Here is a 13,164-nt window from a genome sequence, read left to right on the forward strand (position 1 = left end):
GTTTAGGTTAGGGGCCTCTTCGAAGCCCCTTGGACCTTTACCTTCTGACGTAAATATTTCAGTACATCTGATAGCTAAACCAGATGTTTCTTTACCATTTTCTTGAATAAACAATAGACCTATATAAACCTATGTTCGACGCAAACAGATAGAGTTATTCATTTGGCTGGATGCTCTCCAAGCTCCGCGGTGCTTGTATTGATGCTGAACTTTTTGTAATAAACCTTTATACAGTGGGTACGGAAAGTATTCAGACCCCTTTAAATTTTTCACTCTTTGTTTCATTGCAGCCATTTGCTAAAAATCAAAAAAGTTCATTTTATTTCTCATTAATGTACACTCAGCACCCCATCTTGACAGAAAAAAAAACAAAAATGTAGAAATGTTTGCAAATTTATTAAAAAAGAAAAACTGAAATATCACATGGTCATAAGTATTCAGACCCTTTGCTCAGTATTGAGTAGAAGCACCCTTTTGAGCTACTACAGCCATGAGTCTTCTTGGGAATGATGCAACAAGTTTTTCACACCTGGATTTGGGGATCCTCTGCCATTCTTCCTTGCAGATCCTCTCCAGTTCTGTCAGGTTGGATGGTGAACGTTTGTGGACAGCCATTTTCAGATCTCTCCAGAGATGCTCAATTGGGTTTAGGTCAGGGCTCTGGCTGGGCCAGTCAAGAATGGTCACAGAGTTGTTCCGCAGCCACTCCTTTGTTATTTTAGCTGTGTGCTTAGGGTTATTGTCTTGTTGGAAGGTGAACCTTCGGCCTAGTCTGAAGTCCTGAGCACTCTGGAAGAGGTTTTCTTCCAGGATATCTCTGTACTTGGCCGCATTCATCTTTCCTTCAATTGCAACCAGTCGTCCTGTCCCTGCAGCTGAAAAACATCCCCACAGCCTGATGCTGCCACCACCATGTTTCACTGTTGGGATTGTATTGGGCAGGTGATGAGCAGTGCCTGGTTTTCTCCACACATACCGCTTAGAATTAACGCCAAAAAGTTCAATCTTGGTCTCATCAGACCAGAGAATCTTATTTCTCATAGTCTGGGAGTCCTTCATGTGTTTTTTGGCAAACTCTATGCGGGCTTTCATATGTCTTGCACTGAGGAGAGGCTTCCGTGGGGCCACTCTGCCATAAAGCCCCGACTGGTGCAGGGCTGCAGTGATAGTTGACTTTGTGGAACTTTCTCCCATCTCCCTACTGCATCTCTGGAGCTCAGCCACAGTGATCTTTGGGTTCTTCTTTACCTCTCTCACCAAGGCTCTTCTCCCACGATTGCTCAGTTTGGCTGGACGGCCAGGTCTAGGAAGAGTTCTGGTCGTCCCAAACTTCTTCCATTTAAGGATTATGGAGGCCACTGTGCTCTTAGGAACCTTGAGTGCTGCAGAAATTCTTTTGTAACCTTGGCCAGATCTGTGCCTTGCCACAATTCTGTCTCTGAGCTCCTTGGGCAGTTCCTTCGACCTCATGATTCTCATTTGCTCTGACATGCACTGTGAGCTGTAAAGTCTTATATAGACAGGTGTGTGCCTTTCCTAATCAAGTCCAATCAGTTTAATTAAACACAGCTAGACTCCAATGAAGGAGCAGGACCATCTCAAGGAGGATCAGAAGAAATGGACAGCATGTGAGTTAAATATGAGTGTCACAGCAAAGGGTCTGAATACTTATGACCATGTGATATTTCAGTTTTTCTTTTTTAATAAATTTGCAAAAATTTCTACATTTCTGTTTTTTTCTGTCAAGATGGGGTGCTGAGTGTACATTAATGAGAAATAAAATTAATTTTTTTGATTTTAGCAAATGGCTGCAATGAAACAAAGAGTGAAAATTTTAAAGGGGTCTGAATACTTTCCGTACCCACTGTATATACAATCAAGACGGTGTCAGCGGACTTCTCTTCAACACACATCATCGCTACCTAATATACAACATTATCTCTGTTCCCCATTTTGTCCACTGCTTACTGGATATGTGTGTGTTAATTTAAGCTGAAAGTCATTACTTCATAGTCATTGCCATTCTACCCAAGTGCAAAGCCAATACAGCAAAATGTGCCACAGTTCTGATTTCTGACTGAAGATCACTGATATGTTAAACTATGCAATCGCATGCTCTTGAATGCTATCGAATCTCATTTTGCATTTATATCTTAACATATCAAACTTAATTTCAGAATTTCACAGATTAGCAACAATTCTATGCAAATATGGAAGAGGTCTATAACTCTCATATCACACACAAGAGACCACTCCCAGCTTTCTACACTTTTTTACTGCTGCTGCCTCTACATCTGCTTTCACCTCACCCACACAATGACACAAAAATACATTCTTCTGTTGCCTGTAGAGTTCACATCTTTGTCAAGTTAACTGCAGAATAGAAAGTCATTCTTTAGGAGGTGTTTTTAGGAGAAACATACAGCTCTGATCAGCCAGACTTCATCAGGTAAGATTCTGGTAACTCATCACACTTGATTGAGGTACAACATGAATGTTGCTGCACTACATTTTCTTCTAATATTTCATTTTGAAAGATTATCGTACATATACTGCTGTCTGGGTTTAGGAATAATGCAGCTTATTTAAAAGTTCTTCTTCAAAGTGTGTGTGACTTTGTTAAAATAGTAATAAGAATGAATAGAAAAGAAAGTCATATGTGAAAGGAACTGTTTTCAATTTAGATAAAAAAACTTTTTAATGTATTAGAGTGTTCTTTCAGATTTGTATATCCTGTATGAGGACATTAACAATGCCAGTATTTTCTGTATAAGTAAATGGTTCTTGAATGCGAAGATTAGTGTTGTTTGAAGTATATTTATAGTATTGTAATAACGGTGGGTAATGTTTACAATTGTATTTTCTATTCAGTTTAATTTCATCTAAATATCCAACAGTGTATTACACCAACAGAACCTCAGAGACGTAAGGACAAAGAGAGGAAGATGATGGTATTCTGTCTGCTTGTGGCAGGTAACATAATTAGTCACCTCTTTGTTTCCAATCTCAATCCTATTGTACTTCCTAGTTCACCCACTTTGGGTCGTGAGGCCTTCTTGATTTTAAGGAGTGTAAGAAAACTTGTAATAGCCCTATGTTTCAGCATGTCATTAATGTCTGTGAAGTTAACTGAATGCAGTCATTTTGAAAGTGTGGGTTATGATTTAGAATATGCACTTCCTCGTCCTGCATCAGAAAAGTTCAAACAACCAAAGAGCTAATTGAAAAATGCATGAATAAATGAATAAAACACTAAAATAAAAAAACAAATTCAGAAATAAATTAAGAAAAAGTATGTATGATTGTGAAAAAAACACAATACAGACAGATAATTGTATAAAAACTTACCAAAAATATCAGTAAAAATTCATTTCTGATGCAATATCCCTATAGTTATTGTGTTCTCTATTTGTGTTAATTGTACAGAGTAGTTGTTTTTTATGGATTGACTGTAATATATGAAATATCCATTAAGTATCTCACTTAGTCAGGAGTCGTCAGTTTACTCAATAATAGAAAAGCTGTTTGGAAGGAAAAAGGGTGGGGACAACCAGATTGTGAAATCACTGAAAGAGAACTCCTAGAAGTAATTTCTTTCTTTTTACTTCCATAATTCTCTTTCAGCTCTCAGCAGCCCTGTTGTTACTGAAGAATGGAAGGCTGATGTTGTAAATTTCCTTGATGCCCTGGTTTCATCCTGTGTTGTGGTACCCTGTTCATTCACCCATCCTAGAGGACCCCTGCCCACATCCAGGCTCAGAGGAATCTGGCATCGTTCGACCAATCACAAAGAATACATCTATAATGAGGATAACACTCTAATCGTTGACAGCTTTAGGGGTCGCACAAAGTTGTTGGGAGCTTTGGGTCAGAACAACTGCACCTTAGAAATCATTGACATTAAAGACCATGACAACGGCCCTTTCTGTTTCCGGATTGAGTTAGCAAAAACATCGACTGATACATCCACCACTGACAAGTTCTCCTTTGTTGAGCAGTGTGTCCAGTTTAAGATGCTAAGTAGGTCACCAACTATCCAAGATTTTATAAATCTATAAAAATGTTCTATGTTACAATGATTTACCTCAAACTCTTATCTCTTTTCATTTATAGCTGATCCTCCAAAACCTATACTAAATCACGCAAAGACAGCCATTCAAAATCATCCGTACACTGTCACCTGTTCAGTCACCCACACCTGCCCCTCCCATATGCCTAAACTCACATGGAATAAGGGAACTGCAGACATGGCCACGGAGATCCACAGAGAAGTTCAAAGGGGCTTGTGGGAGGTGCAGTCCATCCTGACGTTCATTCCTGAGGAGAAGGATGACCACACTGATGTCACCTGCACAGCAGCATTTCATGAAAAGCCTGAGTCCTCTGAAACAATGACACTCTATGTAAAACGTGAGATCTTTTCACTCTGCTGTTGAATTTTGTCCTTTATTTTAAAGCTTCTATACTGGATATATTTGTGCAGTATGGAGAAAGAATATAAATATAAATTCTAAATTCTATATTAATTCTGTCTGTTTGCAGGTGCAGAAAACTACAACCACATCATCATTCCCACAGTGGTGGGGATCGGTACTGCTGTTCTCTTTGGAGTCTTCTGCATCTTAATGGTGAAAAAATACAAGTGAGTAATGCAGTACATTGACATTAACTGATGCATTGATGGACAGAGCACATCAGATAAGTAATAATTTGAGCCAAAATAATCTATTGTCCTGCACATATGTAGTATGTGCTCTTCAATACGTTTATTGTATTAATGTATGGCATTCATTGTCTTTGTTTTCTGTCTGTTCTAGGACACGCATTGCAGAGCTCCAACGTCGAGATGGCAGGTAAAAATGGTGTACAGCGGATTAAGTTCATGGTGCTACACTCATATCACATGATTTCATTTCTTTTCCTTATCATAATGTCATTTTCTTTAATGTTTAGCGTGTTGAACCGGCTGTCCAGGATGTCTCGCAGGTGAGGTTAAAAAAAAGTGGTTTGTGATTATTACAAGTACAAGAATATTATTATCTTAGTAACTTTTAATCGTACTAATGTATAATTGAATCTGTGAAATTTTCAGGATTCGTTCCGATGGCCCAGGACCATCTCATTCTGATCAAAGGCAAGAGGCATTTTAACGGTTATCTCTCTAAACATAATTTTAGTGACTAGTTCTGTACTCTCCCTACTTCCACTTTGTATAGACCGCCCCACTGTAATTTCCTTGTTTGTGCAGAATGTGATAAGATCAGTACTTTTATTTATATGCCTCACAGCATTTGCATATTTTCTCTTCTTCTTTTTGGGCAGAAGGTCTATTTGGAGCAGATTTTCTAGGTAAGACATGAAAAACAGCGTGCTTCATTGCTCAGTTGTTTTCACAGCAATGCACTTTTGTTCTAATGAAACTAACACATATCACATCCTGTTTTTAAACTGAATCTAGCACAGAAGGCCTAAAGGGGAAATGCTGGATTTGGACCATATGTAAGTGTGAGAAATGTATGAAAGTTAAGTAGCGAATTGTAGTTTTTCACACTGTGTAGTGACATGAATTTTTATCCACAGGCCCAATAATGTGAAATCAAAATCCTGTGCCGACGGGAAAATCTCCAAGCCTCGTTTCCCATCCCCCAAAAGGTACTTGCTTCTCTTGAACCTGACCAGTAAATAAAATGTGGATATCATATATTGTAGTACAGCAACGTCTCATGTCCTTTCCCCACCTCTGTCTTCTTGTTAATGCTGTTGATGGGACTCAGCCAGCCAAAATCCTACAATTACAATGAGGTATTATTAAATCGTCAGTGATTTATTCCAGAGAATTACATTGGTTACAAGGCACTATCAACATCTGTAACAATAATGACCATTAATCTCTCACAGGACCTTGATGATGGTGACGATTACATGAACACTGTGGAACTCAACATCTATGGAAACATCTGAAAATAAAGCCCTCCAAAGAGAGTTTGTGATCAAAGCAAACAACAAACCTAATCACGCTCATAATAATCATTGTGTATTAACCACGTCTGATGATTGTAGTTTTAATTATTTATGACTGCTGTGTTAACCTCTCCTGTTAAGCAAAATATATTTAATTGTGTCAAGTAAAATGCATTTTGAACATATGTTTATTGCATTTATTACAATGTCTACCATTATAATGTTACACAGCAATAATCAAGCAACTTTGTTAAACCAGTGTATTTGTTTGTTTGTTTAGGCATGGTGTCATTATTGTTGGGCCTAAACAGTGTTTGGAAAGTTACTGAAAAATTGTAATTTGTTAATTACTAGTTACTTCTCTCGAAAGTAATTGAATTACTTTTCCAATTACTGCATGTAAAAGTAATTAGTTATGAGGGAAGTAGCTTTCTTGTTACTTGTAAATGTCTGTTTCAATGATCTTATTAACACACAACAATTACACGTTACCTTTAAAAAACACACCTAAAACAAAATGCCACAGTAAGATTGAATTCAATGAGTTGACTCCAAAGGCATGAAATAAAAACAAAAAGGGATAAGAATTGAATAAAATAGTTCGAACAACTTTCCCAGCAGTCTGATACTGAACCTTATAAAGGAGGTAAAACGCTGACGTGACTCTCTGAATTCTTTCTCTTTTTCTAAAATCTCTTGAGTGTGAATAACCTACATGTAACCTTTGTACCATGCAGCTGTTTTTTTCTGTTATTGTTGTGGTTATTGTCCCCTAGTATTATATATTCAAGTATCCAGGAACAATAAAGTGCTACAAGCAGCCATCAATGTCATGGACAAGGACTTTTTTTTCCTTTTTTCCCCCTATCTATGTTGCATTCATATTTTGGGGTTTGTCTTTTTTCTTTTCAACTTTTTATTTAATATTTCTCTTTACTGTTTTTGGCCAGTGCTGTTTTTCAAATGTGTATAATAAAATAATAAAGTCTTCAAAAACAATAAAAAAGTATTATGCCTATGAACTCATATATAGTGCTGGTGTACTTTATATTTTATTATTTTTATATTATAAATAAATAATATATATTTATTATATTTATTAGTTAAATTGAATGAACACAGATCTAGGATACACAGTATTGTTCACAGAAAGGGCAAAAATTTGGCTTTATAATGGATGGAATTTACTGTAAATAAGAGATACAGGTACATTTTATTTTGGTTAGCAATATGTATAAACCTAGTTTTATAAGCTTAATTGATTTTATTGTAGATTTCAAGTGTTTTGAGTATCAAATGTTTATTAGTCTGATAACTATACAGTAACTTGAGTGCAAACAGGATCATTTTTGTGGTTGGTACATTGTACCCTCCGCCCACATTTTAGGGGGTGGGGGGTTCTTAAAATTACGTGTGATTAGGGATTTTTGTTACAGGTGGCAAATCTCTTCATTTACTTTCATCTCTGGAGGTAAGTCATTCTGATCTTTAAGAAAGATATTTTTCCATGCTGTGCAGTCGGCCTACTGTCTGCCTTAATCCATGTGAATGCAGGTCTGTTTCAGCAGTTATAGTTAGTTTATAAGATGAAATGTTGAATTTGAAATGAATTCAGCAAAAACGTTGAATGTATCTATGTGTTGTGATATTATGGCTTATTCAAAATGTGGTTGCTGACAAAAATCGCTGACTTCCTTTTTTTAAATTTAGAAACCTTAAACAGTTTTGACATTATTTAGTACAGTACGGGGGAACAGTTCTTGCATGTCGCTAAAATATCTGTCTCCGTTTTACAATGTAGGATTAAATATAAATTCTAATTCCTGTGGGGAGGGATTAAAAAATAACAACACACAAAATGTATTTCTTTAGGCAGAGATCATTTTGCTTATTACTGTTAGCCTCTCTAGATAGTTCTAGTACTGAGAATGTTTTTCTTGAAGGAAAAATCTACCTTGTTCTGCTTTTTCATGCCATGAATCAACAGTGACGCTGACAAAGAGAATACTCAGAGTTTAAGTAAAGCACATTTTCTACTAGAAAAAAAATGAAACTATCTTAGTCCATTGACAAAATTGTTTTATTGTTTTAGAAAAACATAATGTGGTTTGTTTTAACAGCTTTTAGGTTGTGTTTGGAATTTCTTGTGATTTCTTTTTCTCAAAAAACATGTATCTAACATGTATATATGTATTTACATGTATGTAACGTATCTCATTATGTAATCACTCTGCATATTATCTATTCGTTGCTTTGCAACTCAATCTTATTGCTACTTATTTTTGCCAGTGTTTTAAAATTAGGTTTGTTTAATTAGAAAATTAAATAGATAAAAGATTTAATGTATTTTTTTCAGTGTGTACAGTAGCAGAGGGACACTGTTAATGTGATATCAGTATATATAAATTACATGATATTTGGGCTATGTACAGACAGGGCGTAACATGCATGTGCACCCTCTTCCCTTTTTGCATGGAAGAGCCATTTTTGTTTCTTTTTTGTTTCTCTAAACCTGTTAAATAGTCTACAGTGCAAGTAGCAGAAAACATGGGTGAGGTCTTTAACCTTAATCCTACTGTCTGGGGTACCCGCAGACCCCAGAGGTATACTTTGTGCCATATCTCATAGGTAAATCAATTTGTTCATTATGACTTCCTATAATTTTTTTTTGTTTAATTAGTGCAATTATTATTTTTATTAGCATAACTACGTCAGCCATTTTGAAGGAGACAGACACAGATGCGGCAGACACATATAGTGCTACACAATAAGAAAATTAACATCTTGATCCAGTCAGCTAAAAAAAAACTTGATCGGGACATCCCCAAAATTAACCTAACCCTGTAACTAAAAGAATAATCTTTATTTTTCTTCAGACAACATTAATTACATAACTAATAATCTTTTAAGAAGAACTTTTTGCCAAGATGGTTGTTTCTTACAGTCTATTCGTGGTGTCCCCAGGGACCCCAGGACTCAGTCCTTATATGTTACATATGTTGGTAGAATGAGGGTTAAAGTGATACTCCACCCAAAGAGATATGCAGACATTTCCCTTCGGTAACATTGAAAGGTGATCAAGCTTGAAACTCACAAGACAGCAAATCTTGGCCTCTGTTGCTTCCCTTTTGCCCGTTCTTTAGTGAGTCTGTGAATCTACTGACATTATGTAAATTCAATATTACGTTTCCTGAGTGCCCCTTTAATATTGGATCTTAGAGTAAATCAGATTTTTTTTATACATATGATAAATGAATCATAGATTTTTTTTTTTTTTGTATTTTCTTTTTACTTTTTCAATTTCTGGGTGTAAGTTTTAATGCACCTCATGTTTGCTTTATTCACACTGAATGTTCATTAAATTAATCATTCATTCAGTTATTTTTGTAACAGGGACCAGGAAAAACAATGTAGTGCCTCTAGGCATGGTAAACAGATGACAATAATGTCTCTCTTATAATACTAAGATGCTCATTTCACATATATTGCAGGTATACAAGATGTCTGGATTTAGTCATTTTCTCCTGTGCTTCTGGATTCTAGGTACTACAATTTTGTGCTATTCAGATTTGTTAATCCTACATATAAAAACTGACCTAACTGTTTTACATTTTTAACTTTCCTGGCAGGATACATGTTCTGCTGTTCCAGGGCATGGCATGTTAAGATGCCAAGCAATATCAAAGGATTAGTGGATTCCTGCCTTGTCATCCCTTGCAGTTTTGACTACTATCAGTATCCACCGTACAGACCAGACCGTGTGGTTTGGTACCAGTATGTGAGCCGGGGATATCCTTTGGTTTATGACAGGTGGTACCCAGAAGATGTCATTAACATATTTAGAGGTAGAACACGCTTATTTTCTCCCGCATACAAAACATGCAGTCTTGAAATCTCTCGAGTGAAGTGGTCTGACCACAGACAGAAGATTTACCCCTGGGTAGATCCAGAGAATGTCGGGAAAAGCACCTATCGATTCTTTGACACAACTGTAACAATTGAAGTAGTGGGTAAGTTATCATAGTGAGCTTAGAAAAGGATACATTTTTAGATGTATATCTGTATATTCATTTTAATAAACAATATTTTTCTTTTGTTAAGACAGGGCAGAGAAGCCACATATTATGATCTCTGGTGAAAGGAAGGTTGGACAGCCTGTGACAGTGCAGTGCACTGTTTATCACACCTGTCCCACTTATCCACCTACTCTGAGTCTCAACGTCAGAACGCAACACAGTGGTATAACTCATAGCTCAATGTCTGATGGCACATCCAGAACTACCTTGACGACCACACTGAACATAGAGAGAGACCTCCAAACTGTGGAGTGCATGGTCCGACACATTAGTGGTCACAGCGAAACAGCCTCTGTAACCTTAATTTCTGAATGTACGTTATGAGCATGCAAGAATAAAACGTTTTTCTCTTTTTCCGATATTGAAATTTTAACATTCATCATTTGTGTCTCAGGCTCCTTTTTACCCCTGACCATCACACCTACAACAGACGAATTTCTTGAGGGACAGCCAAGTAAAGTAACCTGCACTGCTGTGTACACATGCCCAAAACATATACCAACTTTCAAGTGGAACTATGGTAGCATGCCAACCTCCACTGATACCAGAAAGAGTCAAAGTGCTCAGTGGAAGACCGTCTCCACACTGACATTCACAGCATCGGCCAGCGACCATGGAAGGTCTCTGACATGCTCTGCACAATTCACTGGGGGTCAGAGGCAGGAAGAGAGCATCACCCTACGGGTAAAGAGTGAGTAGAGATAATAATAATTTTTATTTAACAACTAAACCTTACTAATCTATAGCCTTTATAGCGGTTGTATACCAGAACAGCCCTGCATCTCACCTGCATCACCATTAAATGCTGCAATAGAACTGAAACCTATTTCGATAACATTTCGCCAACTATCTGTGCGGTAGTGTTTAGTTTTGTTTCTGTTTTAAACAATTATTCCACAGCACTGGCTTGTTTACCACAATAGTTTCCATCATGCGGTGTCAAAAAGACAACTGACCATTCCTAAGTCCAGCAACAGCTGAGCAACCCTCTAGCTACAAGCTATCTAGCCAACTAACGGTTTATGTAAAGCAACTAGCTCGTTGTAACGCAAATTTGTTTTGAGTCTTTTCAACATAGTTAGAGTCTATGTCTAGCACATATCATATCCAAGTACGTACAGGAGAGCAGAAAGTTGACCGAGGTTCTGGCTGAGGCTTGCTCGACTGTTATTGGAGCACAGAGAATGAAGGGGCGGGGCTTAGGAAAGTTCAATTGAAAGGAAGATAAAAAAAATGATATAGTTCTATTACACAAATGTATTTATTTATTATTTTCAAAAAAAAATAATAATCTTGTGAAATACTGGATTTTTTTAATTTGGGCACAGTACTGTTTTGTCGAACTGCTTATAAAATGTCGTCACAAAATTAAACCAGCTATGGTTGCTCTTTTTATAGCAAATGAGTATGTGTTATGTGAATGGCACTGCTCGTGGTGACAAATCGACAGATAATTAACATCATCTTTGTTATTTTCAGCCACAGATTGCAGATGTTTTCATTGCTTTAGCTTTAAAAACCCACTGTGCTCTCTTTGCAATCACAGAAAAGACACAGTGATCAACTAACAAATGAGCAAAGTGGAGCATTTAGCAGCTAAAGAGCCAAATATATCTCTGAGGACCAAAACAGAACTAAAAGGAGAGTAAATATTGTTCTTTTATTACGTATCGTCCTTACTGCTTGCTTACATGTTAACCCTAATTGTTGCATCTGGGGTCTCAGATAGACATTGCTTTATTTTAAAGGGTCACAAGCCAGAAAGGTTGTGAACAAAGATCTGCAACTTTGCTTAAGTTGTTTCTTCTTTATTACAGGAAATATGCTCTCTCGTGGTTGGTCCTTCACCACCCCTAGTAGCATCACAGGCATGAGTGGCTCCTGTATCATCATTCCTTGTAGATTCACCTATAGTATCTCCCAGCCTGCTGACCTACAGGTTATATGGTACTTGTTCCAGAGCAATGGATACCCTTCTGTTTTTGACAAAAAACAGAATGTTATTAGCAGGTATAGAGGGATAACTAGCTTGATTGGATCTGTGGGGGAGAGGAATTGTAGTCTTAAGATTGAGAAGCTGGATATGTCACACAACCAGGACAGACTTTACCCTTGGGTAGACAAGAACCCTATTACCTCCTACCACACCCTGGGCCACACGTTTTATGACAAAACCTCTCAAATTATTGTTTCAGGTAAGCATTTGGATGCATTACTTCTCAATTTTAGTTATTTACAGTTTAAAATATGCAATTCTGCAAATGAATATCCTTGCTTTGATTTCATAGACCATGCACAGGAACCGCAGCTTAGCATCACTGGTATTCCAAGGGTGGGAGAGCAGAGCAGAGTGTCCTGCAATGTGCGCCATACATGTATCTCTGCTCCCCCGATCCTGGTCCTGGATGGTATAACTGGAGCAGACCACATTATGGACACTCTGGTATCTGATGGGATTTGGGAAAGGAAAGTAGAGCGAAACTGGACTGTAGAAGAGGAGGCCCAAAGTGTGAAGTGCTCTGTTAGCTACCGTGGTGGCCAGACAGCCACAAGTGAGCTCAGGCTGAATGTTGAATGTGAGTACAATTTAAGACCATGTGTTACTGGAATTAAAATGTTTACATATAAGACTCACTATCACGTTTCTGCTTAGGTCCGTATGAAAAAATCAAAATGACTCAGCAGCCAGGCGAGGCAACGGAGGGTGTGGCAAAGAGTGTAATCTGTTCTGTTTCGTATAAGTGCAAGAAAAATACGCCAACCATCGTATGGAACTACAAAGACATGCAGAGTTCGTTCCAGACCAAAAAGATCTCCAGCGATACCTATAATGCTGTGTCAAATCTAACCTTTATTGGCACTCTTGGGGATGACAATAATTCTTTGACTTGCACCGCTCAGTTTATTACTGGAGAGACCTCAGACTCTGCAACCATTCATATAAAAAGTGAGTTCCTAAAAGTCATACACAGTGATCACTTAAAGCAATAGTTAATGTCCATACATTATCTGTCCATAATGACATGTTATATCACCTTTGTTCATCAGTACATAAGCTTAAGTGCAAAAGCAGTAAAAGTGCAAAATATCAAACTTTTGCTCTATGATAAAATAACATTCGAAGATT

The 13,164-nt window shown here is 37.3% G+C and overlaps 1 protein-coding gene across 19 annotated transcripts in view; it reads left to right on the forward strand.

The window, feature by feature from the left end:
* Nucleotides 1-2,270: 2,270 nt before the first annotated feature.
* The window catches only part of LOC127366552 (myelin-associated glycoprotein), a 40,543-nt gene continuing 29,649 nt past the window's right edge, over nt 2,271-13,164 (forward strand). For 2 of the 19 annotated variants that reach the window (XM_051405595.1, XM_051405601.1), the window contains exons 1-12: nt 2,272-2,449; nt 2,898-2,973; nt 3,625-4,020; nt 4,114-4,410; nt 4,543-4,642; nt 4,818-4,853; nt 4,954-4,986; nt 5,093-5,134; nt 5,323-5,349; nt 5,464-5,499; nt 5,581-5,652; nt 5,775-5,802. In XM_051405595.1, the coding sequence (XP_051261555.1) occupies nt 2,946-2,973; nt 3,625-4,020; nt 4,114-4,410; nt 4,543-4,642; nt 4,818-4,853; nt 4,954-4,986; nt 5,093-5,134; nt 5,323-5,349; nt 5,464-5,499; nt 5,581-5,652; nt 5,775-5,802 (1,095 nt within the window). In that variant the 5' untranslated portion in view covers nt 2,272-2,449; nt 2,898-2,945. Of the gene's footprint in view, nt 2,450-2,897; nt 2,974-3,624; nt 4,021-4,113; nt 4,411-4,542; nt 4,643-4,817; nt 4,854-4,953; nt 4,987-5,092; nt 5,135-5,288; nt 5,350-5,463; nt 5,500-5,580; nt 5,694-5,774; nt 5,803-5,898; nt 6,988-13,164 lie in introns of those variants that run through there. The other 17 variants (XM_051405596.1, XM_051405600.1, XR_007885325.1 and 14 more) reach the window with 14 other exon arrangements.

This window comes from Dicentrarchus labrax, unplaced genomic scaffold (assembly GCF_905237075.1).
Source record: "Dicentrarchus labrax unplaced genomic scaffold, dlabrax2021, whole genome shotgun sequence".
Taxonomy (NCBI): Eukaryota; Metazoa; Chordata; class Actinopteri; family Moronidae; genus Dicentrarchus; species Dicentrarchus labrax.